This window comes from Dermacentor silvarum, chromosome 7, assembly GCF_013339745.2.
Source record: "Dermacentor silvarum isolate Dsil-2018 chromosome 7, BIME_Dsil_1.4, whole genome shotgun sequence".
NCBI lineage: Eukaryota > Metazoa > Arthropoda > Arachnida > Ixodida > Ixodidae > Dermacentor > Dermacentor silvarum.
This window is the reverse complement of record NC_051160.1, coordinates 170,110,650-170,120,938: the sequence shown is the minus strand read 5'-3', so window position 1 is coordinate 170,120,938 and position 10,289 is coordinate 170,110,650. Positions and strand designations below refer to the sequence as shown.

At 47.5% G+C, this 10,289-nt stretch overlaps 1 protein-coding gene across 1 annotated transcript; it reads right to left on the bottom strand.

Moving 5' to 3' along the window:
- Window positions 1-260: 260 nt before the first annotated feature.
- LOC125947256 (G2/mitotic-specific cyclin-B2-like) lies at window positions 261-8,503 on the bottom strand. The gene is made up of 4 exons (XM_049671669.1): window positions 8,479-8,503; window positions 6,657-6,839; window positions 3,814-3,974; window positions 261-284 (listed from the first exon to the last, which is right to left on the bottom strand). The coding sequence occupies exons 1-4, from the start codon at window positions 8,501-8,503 to the stop codon at window positions 261-263; spliced, it is 393 nt and encodes a 130-aa protein (XP_049527626.1).
- Window positions 8,504-10,289: the final 1,786 nt, after the last annotated feature.

Below are 10,289 nucleotides of genomic sequence, written 5' to 3'. Positions count from 1 at the left end.
CTGCTTTCTCAGAATGTATAAAGTCAAATCTTGGAAAATGATCAACATGGCGGCCAAAATACTTGAAAACTTCTTCGGTGCGCCCTCGTCTGAAGGCGATCAATGATTCGGGGGAATCGCGAAAAAGCCATAAAGGTAACGATAATTTCGGTAGCTATGCCAGCCGCCCACCACCGAGCCCAACAAGGGGACGCTACGAGACCCGAAGGAGACGCAATGCCAGTAGATAACCTAATGTAATAGACACAAGGTTGGATAAATTACACCAGGTTAACCCTTGCTGCCTGGAAAATGGAAGCAAAGAGAAGACAGGATAGGTGGAAATTGAGAGAGAAAGACGAAGGTTGGAGAGAGACAGGAAAAGGCAACTACCGATTTCCCGGTAGGTCAATCAGGGATGCCAACTACGTGAAGCCGAGGCCAAAGGGGTGTGTTGCCTCCACCGAGGGGCCCTAAAGGTCCAAACACTCCACGTTGGCTCAACCCCAAGATCCCCTTTCCCCGGACACGGCTAAGCCGCGCACGGTTAGACGCGGGAGGTTCCTACCCCATGTGCTCTGGTCCGTGGTGTCGCCACACACCAAACACTCGTTCACGGGACGCCCCTGCGGGGGGCGGGGAATGTACACTTTGTACGAAAGTTTGTTCAGTGCTGCCCTGACTGTCAACGTCGCAAATTACCACATTTATCCGTCTGGCGCCTTGCAGCCTCTTCTGTGCCCTGCCAAACTTTTCGATCGCGTAGGCATTGACCTCTACGGCCCGCTTCCCATGACACCGAATGGCAATCGGTGGAACATAATTGCTCTGGACCATTTGACATGCTACGCCGAAACTGCTGCTCTACGGAATGCTACAGCGCGGGATATAGGCTCTTTCGTCCTGCATCGCTTCATCCTTCGACATGGCGCACCTCGAGAACTCCAGTGATAGAAGTAGCACCTTCCTCTCCTAGGTCGTCGAAGCTCTGCTTTCGGAATGCCACATTATTCATCGAAGGAGCACGGCTTACCATCTGTAAACTAACGGCTCACGGAACGGTTTAACCGCACTCTCGATGATATGCTCGCGATGTACATGACATCTGATCATGAGAACTGGGACCGCGCGTACTTCCGTTTGTAACGTTCGCATACAACACCGCGATACAAGCTACTACAGGATTTTCACCTTTCTTCTCCTATACGGACGGGAGCCATTGCGTACCATCGACACTCTCCTTCCATACCCGCCTGACGCTTCCGAGTACCCACCTGTGTACGAAGCTGCCCGACAAGCGAAGACTGCCGCCAGATCGCACGCACCTTTACGTCAAAAAAGAAAAAAAAACACAGCGCCAGAAGGAAGGCCGCGCCGACTCACTGCCCAGTCCCACGTATGCCCAGGGTCTCTTGTATGGCTGGTGTTCCTTGCCAATTCCAGGCCTTTCCTCAAAACTCGTTCCAAAGTACTAAGGGCCTTACCACGTCTTGGAGCGAACGTCCCCGGTGAATTTCTCATCGAGCCACTTTCTCCATCTGGCGACATGCCAGATGGAGAAAGCGCTCGTCCCGTGTTCTTCCTCGTCCTTGTGTCGTTTTAGCGCTATGAATCCCAGTTAAGACATGCCCCGCGTGGACCTGACCTCGTCCACGTGGCGCGTGTCAAGCCCTACCATGACTCTCTGCCAACAAGCTCTTAGGTCACCAGGATGGCCCTCCTTCTGCGGGGGCGATTGTGAAGAAGACGCGCCTCCATCCAACGGCATCGCCAACGCGCTCGGCCCGCTCTGCTCGCGTTGTTGGTCGCTGGTGTCTTTGGAGACGGTGCTCCACGCTGCCGCGCCGTTCTTGGAACTCGTAGCGTCCTTGAAGGACACCGCCAGTGTCCTCTTCTCTTCCTCTTCTCACTACCTAAGCGACGTAGCCTGCCGCACTACGCAAGCTCGCATGTTTTATGTCTATACTATTATACGCCCGTGGGCGTGAAAATTCACCGTACCTTTGTCCCAATCTGATGTTTAATTGGGCGCAGTTGACGCTTTGAAATATTCGAAAACTATTCGAGAAATATTCGCAATTACGGATAGTGACTGTTCGATCCGAAGACCGAATCGAATAGGACACTATTCGATTTGTTATTCGAAAGTTTCGAATATACGCACACCCTTAGTTTCCACTAATACTTTGGCGTCTGAGGCAATGCTTTTCATTACATCAATGCAGAATGGGTGGTGGTGGTCATCATTGCCATCGACGTGCTACCGAGATAACCAAGGGCTGCCTGAATAGCTGGCAAGAAGAGTTGTAAAATGTGCTAGACTGACATTTACTATTCTTCCGAGTTCGATGAGTGAAATAAAGTGAGTCAGTTGAAGTCGCCGACGAACTCTCCTTACATTGTCCCAACACTGCCGCTAGCCTCCATATGTGTACCTGATAAGTACGAGTTTGAGAACATGCCTGTCCAATGGCACGATAGCTCTAGTGCCACTACAACCATAGCGAGTGAAGTGCTTGTTTTGCTACATTTCCAGTGCATCGGCAAAAGCTGAAGTAACAGAAGGGCGCTCCTGGGTTAGTTCATAGCCGAGTCAATACAGCAGTTGCTGGCTAAGCCAAGCTGGGGCTGGTGAGCTGCACACTTGTGCGGACCGCGGTGTGCCATGCATCCGTTCCTAGCTAACATACGTAAATAGCATTAGGGCTTCGGGCGACGTTTCCTTTTCACGAGTTTTTTTATTGCGATAGCAATTATATGGACACTCCAAAGCAGATTTCTGCCGTCGGCGTCGCCGTCGCCGTGACGTTCCGTATGACGTCAATGGTGATGAAATCGTCGCGCGCGCCGCCGAACGCTGTATGTGCGAGTGAAAGGGCGCGAGGGACGCGCGCTTTCACGGGGAGTGAACGCACGGCGGAGAACAAACGCGCGTTCTGTGCCGTGCTCCCTTAAGGGCTGCAGAAGTAGGCATCTCTTTCTCCTTTAAAATCACCATATATGTAGAGCAAACGCGCCTTCTTCTGACGCATGAAAGGCCGTGGGGGGGGGAGGGGGGGGAAGGGAGGCGACGTTTAGCTGCGGCACCAAGTGCTTATTTATATCAGAGGCTCCGGAACACTCACCAACGCCGCACGCATTTTGTGCGAACGCGGCAAACGCCGACGGCGTCGACAACAGTTCTGCGTGCTGCCGGTGCTGCTGCATGTCCAAGTTATACAGCTGATAAAGCTACTATCATTACTCCGTATAGCTCTCTACAAATTTGCTATCGCAATTGATGCTTCGCCTTTCAGGTGAAAACTGCGACAACTTTTTTCCCACTCAGAATAATCGGCCAGCTCCACCTTTTGCTGTATGTGCTGACCAGGGCCACGGGAAGTGAGAGAAGTGTTGCAAAATGACATTTGCGAACCCCCGATTGTTTTGCTTGCGGAAAGTGGTAAACCTCCCAAATTGCCAGGAGGTAAATTTAATGCAAACTCTCACTGTACTTTCCCATGCCAATTGGCATAGCATCACAATGACATTACCTTATTTCGTGCCTATTACACCGCAACAGGTATTAACTCTAACAAGTATTAACTAGCCAAGGAACAAGTAGCGATACGGAACAAGATGTATAACAAGATATATCAATTTAAGATACTTGGAGTAACTACCTACACTTGAATCCTTCATTAGAACAAGAGGCAAGTATGTGCTGACCTACTAGCCAAGGAACAAGTAGCGATACGGAACAAGATGTATAACAAGATATATCAATTTAAGATACTTGGAGTAACTACCTACACTTGAATCCTTCATTAGAACAAGAGGAAAGTATGTACTGACCTGCAGGAATCTGTCGGTGAGTGAGACGGCCAGGAACAATGTTTCTTGGAGCAGCTGGAAACGCTGGTGCACCATCATCATCCAGTTGATGAGGATGGCCTCATTTCGGGTATCACCACCGGCTGCAGCTGAAGGAACTTTGGCTGCACAGGCCACTTGGTCTGCAAGTCAATCGTGCATCATACAGGATGGCATTGTCCAATTATTGTGTCGCAAAAATGAATAGCAGCCCGTACGTACAGTCGTGAGCAAAAGTAACAGACCTCCATCTGCCCAAAAGAATGCCAGCACCGCCAGCCTGAGTCCTTCCAGTGCAATGGGCATATGCGATTGCCATGTCGACTAATAATATAGAAACTAACACGCGCAAGAATTGACGTCACTCGAGCAGTGCTTCAAAATGTGCTCACAGGGTCTTTTGCGCACCACTGTACACGATTGTTCCATCTAAACGGCTGGCTTTGTCGAGCTCACATCTCATGTAGCAGCGGCATTTTACAGAAAGTTCAATTTAATGCCACATCTGCAGGCATTACTTGCTGTTTGTTCACAATAAAAGTCAAGTGGGCGTTCACTGAATTTTTTTAATTCTGTTGCAACAAAACAGTGGTACAACGTCACCATGGCCCCCAAGATCGCGCAATCACGAAAGTCATGGAGGAACACCAAATGTTTGCTATGATAGATGGCGCACGTTTTCAAATCTCAAAACATGGTTTTCACATTAAAAGGGTCTTAATCGCATGCATATGCCCTGTCCGTGTTTACAGGCTTGCTTTTTTTAACACGAAAGTGTTTTATGCCGGGGTCCACCAAGACTTCACTGACGTATTTCCGTCACGGAAATACGGAATGACGTTCTTACAATGTACACGAACATAATACAAAGAAAGAAACCAGAAGAAAAAGTTCCACAAACATGCAAAATTTGGAAATCGAACCCACGACCTCTCGGTCCGCGACGATAGATCGCCGAGCGTTTAACCCATTGCGCCACAAACGCATTTGCAGAGACACAGACGCGCCTTATATCTCACTCCGCCGTGTACCCGCGCTCTTGCTCGGGGCGGTGCCGCCGCCTACGAGCAGAAAAGAGAAGTACTGCATTATGACACTAACGCGCACCGACAGTGAACGCTTCGGTGGTCTCAGCACTACGACGCCTCGATGCCAGCATTCGAAGGGACGCTGGCATCAAGAAGCACTACCAACGCCACCTAGGTGGCGTTCACCGTACTCAGCACAGCGGAGCGTGGCCTCCGAAATTAGCTCTGAAAATGTTTCTGAAGTTGATCGCGGAGGCTGCAATTACGACGCGCTGTACGCGCTGATTTGACTCGGTGACGATTCAGTTACGTGCTTTGTCTTGCGCGTTGTATTAGTGTGTCAGTTACGTGCTTCGTCTTTCGCGTTGTGCTAGCGTGTGCAGCGTAGTGCAGCTTCCATATGCACGACGGTTGCTCATGGTCATCGACGTTGGTAGTCGTGATGGAGACGTGCCACCAGGCGTCAGCGTGGGTGCATCAACGCCTAAGGGCGCTTTAGCCACAAAACACCAATAGACATTATATATCAATGTGCAATAAACATTACACTACTTCTGTGAAGACACGTTTCACTTTCGTGTTCTATGCCGATTCCTATATAGAGGGATCAACCACATTTTTTTTACCTTAAGAATAGGGCCGTGCAAGTACCCAATAGTAGATTGCAAATCGGAATAACAAAAAAATGCTGAATATGGAATCAAATATAAGAAAATGTATCCCAAAGTTTAATGCTTGCAAATCTTTGGAAAGATAACACAGTCCAACACATGCTGAGGAGTCTCCCAACATCGCGTAATGTCGCAAGGCATCAGTAACGTGGGTACTACCTGGAAATCAAGATTACAGCCCGATTTACTTTTTAAGGGAACTCCAAATTAGTATGCCGGCACTGATTTCTGCTTAGTTCTAGTATACGAAGATCTGAGAAAATTTGATCAATAGAATGTCGAAAGGAATCTAGTGCTATTTTCCCTTCAAAGCTAAACAATCACTTACCGACGTTATTTTGCACTGAATACCATGAGCTCAGGTTCAATGTAGACTTGTGTTTTGTGGCAATCTTTTGCAACAAGAAAGTTTGATTCCAGTTTTCGTCCAAAATACATGTGTACGGAAGGTGGGTTATCGCAAGGCCAATTAGCGCATCACCACTCTGCGCATTGCCATTGCAGGCGATGTGTTGGTCCACCGCAGCCGGCGCTGACGGCAAAGAGGAGGCTTTACTTCATTGTCAGGTTTGCCCACCCATCATGAAATTGGGACGGTAACGACAAAGTCGCACGAACAATGAATGAGGTGAGGCGTTCATTTGCGTGGTATTGAGCTCAAGGGGCTCAACGGTGCAAACGACACTGTGTCGTCTCAACCGAATATGCGTAGTCACACGCCCAAATTAAGAATACATGCAATTTGATAAGATTTACAGACTGCATTTCGTCCCCGGTAATCAATGATTCTAATTCTAATTATTCGAGACACTTCAGTAACTCAACTTGTAACTAAACTTATACTCCGACATATCTATAATGAAAACCATGAAATTTGTACTGTACTGTTTTTCTATTTTTCCGCGATTTATTTTGAATTTTCTACCGGTGTCTCGGGAGGCGAACCGGAAGTGCTAGGCAAGAAATAAACTCTATGCTCGTGCCACTAATAACCAGAGTCGAGCTAAAAAGGAGCTGGGAATCAGTGGGATACTCTACTTAAATTGGCGGATTCGAGAGACAATGGTATTCACTAGCAAGGTCAACGTAAGTTAGAAAGTGACCCTTTAAGGATCCTGCTGCAGACATGCACTGATGTATGCTGCGTCGTGGTGCAACACACGCACCTCAAGCTGTGCCATGTAGTCGATCTCCTGTGCATACTGAGCGCACATCTGGGGCTGCTCAAGGTCGGCCACATCGATGTCGGGCACCCCAGGTGGCAGCAGAGAGGCCGAGAAGCCCTGTTCCTCAGCGTCGGGATTCTGTTCTGCTGGATGCCAACCTTCTGCAGACTCCCGGTCAGGGCTGCCACGTCCTCAGACTTGCTGGCCGTGCGCTGTCGGAGAGACAGCGTGCACCTTCACAGAACCTGCTTGTCCCTCGTGTGCTCACAGTGTTGCAGTCGACATTACAACCCGATGTATTAACCCATTATCCCCACTGTACTAGTACTAGTACACTCGGTTTCGCATTCTACCTCTTGAACAGCTGAACATTTCTTTTGGCGCGCGCACACACCCTAACACAGGGTATAATTTAGTTTGAACCATATCTAAAACTTTAGTACCAATTCCAGCAAAACTGCAGAGTCGTCATGAATTGGGATATGTACTCGCTTTTCATTTATTTCTGCTCGCCTGTTGTATATTTGTGTTGCGCTTTTTACGATGTTTAGTATATGTTCTGAGCGTGTTAGAAGCAAGCTTTTGAATCTGCGGCTTTATTTCAAAAAACGGAACACACATATATAGTTTGGTGTACTTGATGTATACATATATATACAGTGGGCGTTAGCAGTTACAAATTGATGCTTTTTTTACTAGTGTTCCCGCATGGATACAAAGTTTTTCTATGGAAAGAAGCCGTTTTGTCACTTGCGGGATACTCCGGATGCAGTTGAGAGTTCAGAAACAGACGAGGTCATTGATAACCTGACTGTACTGCCGGAACCAGCTGAAGCTATGGATGAGGAGGAAGGTGACGACCACACCGATGCTTTTGCCATGAATGACGTCTGCAGTTATTGCAGGTTAGCGAAACCTGCAACAACATTCAGCCAAAATGGTTTCATTGCTATAGAATTATTGAGGACACCGTAGGCGCACTCGCGATGTCGGTGTTGCACATGCGGTGTTTGTTGGGTGTCACTATATGTATGTTTGGACGCTTATGGTCAATGGTCTTTCATTGCTATTTTGTGCAGCTCCCCGTCCGTCGCAGTGCCCCTTCTAGCCACCGTACTTGAACGAGTAGCTACGAACGTCCACCATGTCTTTTCGAACTGAACTTCAAGAACTACTGTTGCACAATTCAAGACAAATTTAAACATCGCAACGTTTTTAAATTACAAAAGATGCACATTATTTGCTGCTGTTAAAGGTTATTATTAATTTAATGACACAGACATTTTCTATAATATTAACAAAATTATGTGGCATATGCCACAAAAGCTGGCAGCAAGCAAACTTGGGTGTCACACTAGCGGCATGGTTGAAATCGCAGTAATGTGAAATGGGCCCTCTAAAACATATTGCGACTTCACCTATTTTTGTTGCTCCAGTCGCAGCATGTGAAACAGCTGCGACGACGCAATAACTTGCTGCCCCGAGGCAAGAATGAAGAAAACTGTTACCATGCCAAATGTGATGATTGCCAGTGTGCGGCAAATGAAAACTAAGCGCCTAGCCGTGAGACGTTGGCGCTAGTGAGAACGATAGCGTGTTCGTCAGCGTCACAGGTTTGACGCTACAATGGACCGCTCGAAACTTCCCTTCTGATGAAACGAGGCAGACACTGAACTACCTATGGTAAGGTCCTCAGATGAGCCAAGGAATATTCACATTAAAATAACTAATGTCTTGTGGCTGCCAATTGTGCTAGTGCACTTTTGTTGTCCTTCGACCAACCTGAGCGTCGCACAAACATCAACATGAATGCTACCAACTCGCTCAGTTTTCATCTTAATGCTCGTAGCTGTGCGCATACAATGTTTGTTTAATATAAGGCACCTTCATGATCATGTCCTTGTGCCTTCTTCCTTGAGCTAAAAACCTTTGCAGTTCATGGCTTTCACACCTACTCAGAGATACCTCCTTAGTAAATGAATTTGCACAGCGCCAAGTAAAAATAGGTCACAAGTTTTACTTTTCAGTTTATTCTTGTAGTTTTAGACAACTCAATTCGAGTATGCTAGAGACTGCCTTCGATGATGCTCGTGAATTTGATAATAATGTGAAATCACGTCAAACGGGATCCAATTCTAACATGCTTTCAGTAAGCACAATGTGCGTCAAATTTGAGCCCATGACAAGCGACGCAAGTACAATATAGAGTGACTATGAAGGCATACAGTGTTGACATTCAGCGCTGTTATGTCACCCAAACTGTCTTGCCGCTCACTCTACTGAAAAAGAGCTCGAGCTGCACTGATATGCATGTGACTCGTTCTTTCAAACTTGCCTTGGGAGCTGGCAGTCTGTTGGGTGGCGCAATGCTGGCCGCTGTGATGACTGGTTCGCTGGCTTCTGGCCAGCAGTGGCTGGCTTCTGGCTGGCTGGGCAGGCTTCTGGCTGGCTGGGGCGGGCTTCTGGTTGGCTGGGCGGGCTTCTGGTTGGCTGGGGCGGGCTTCTGGCTGGCTGGGGCGGGCTTCTTAGCAGCTACAAGGTTCTCTAGCCCAGCCTGCACCAATAAGCATAAAAAAGCAGCATGTCCAGCCACTGACACCATGTCTTGGAAAATCCGAGGAACCTATATTTGTGATTCATTGCAGAAAATCAAAGAAGCTTGAATAAAATTAGAACTAAGGGGATAAACAATAATGGACATCACATTGAAAACAGGCATATAACAATGAATATTAGGTTTGCAGTACTATACCACAAATAATATGATTATAAAAGAAATGCTTGGTCTTTACTTGAATGAGTAACGAATGGCACATTTTAGACTTCATTTCTTTCTTTATATAAGGTCCCTGACCTCAAAACCCGAGAAAAGGTAGTGGCAAGCCTCAAAGGGCCCCAAATAATTACTACGACAGCTTTTCTACAACACAGTTTCGGTTCCCAGGCGGCTGTAACGCAGAAGGCGGTCATGGAATGTTTGATGAAGGCATTGTCGACCAAACAGGACATACACAAAAGGAAGATTAGTCACCAGACACCTGCAGTGTGCGGACATTTCTTGGGGTCTTAGCACTACGACGGCTTCACTAAACTCAGCTGATTCTTGGCATTTGCTTGCGGTTACGCCACGCAACAAGTATCAGCATAAAAAATGACCGAGAGAGTAAGCGTAAAAGCATCGCACTGTTCTCTGTTCTCCCACCTTCTGCATCAGGACACAAGCAGCAACAAACCTGGCACAGCAAGTACTGCAAGCACATTGTTGTTAGATCACACTGACTTCAGTGTTGCCCACTTTTCGTGCTGGAAAGAGCAAATGTGGTGACCGGAAAACGGCGCTGTAGGATACCATCAAGAAGTCATGGCATCTAACAGTTCCTTGCCACAATGAGCAAAAATACTGGTAGACTTGCAAAGATTGTGCCATGTTCACTGAAAACCGGTGCAGTGCATGACCCACATATGTGTTTACTTCCAAAATGCCACGCTTCTTTCTCAGTTCCCAAGGCATTTCAGTGTGACAAGCCGCCATGCTGGGGCTCAACTTGCTGGAGGCGAGTGCTAGTGTACAGGAGAGCAGACCTGATGACTAA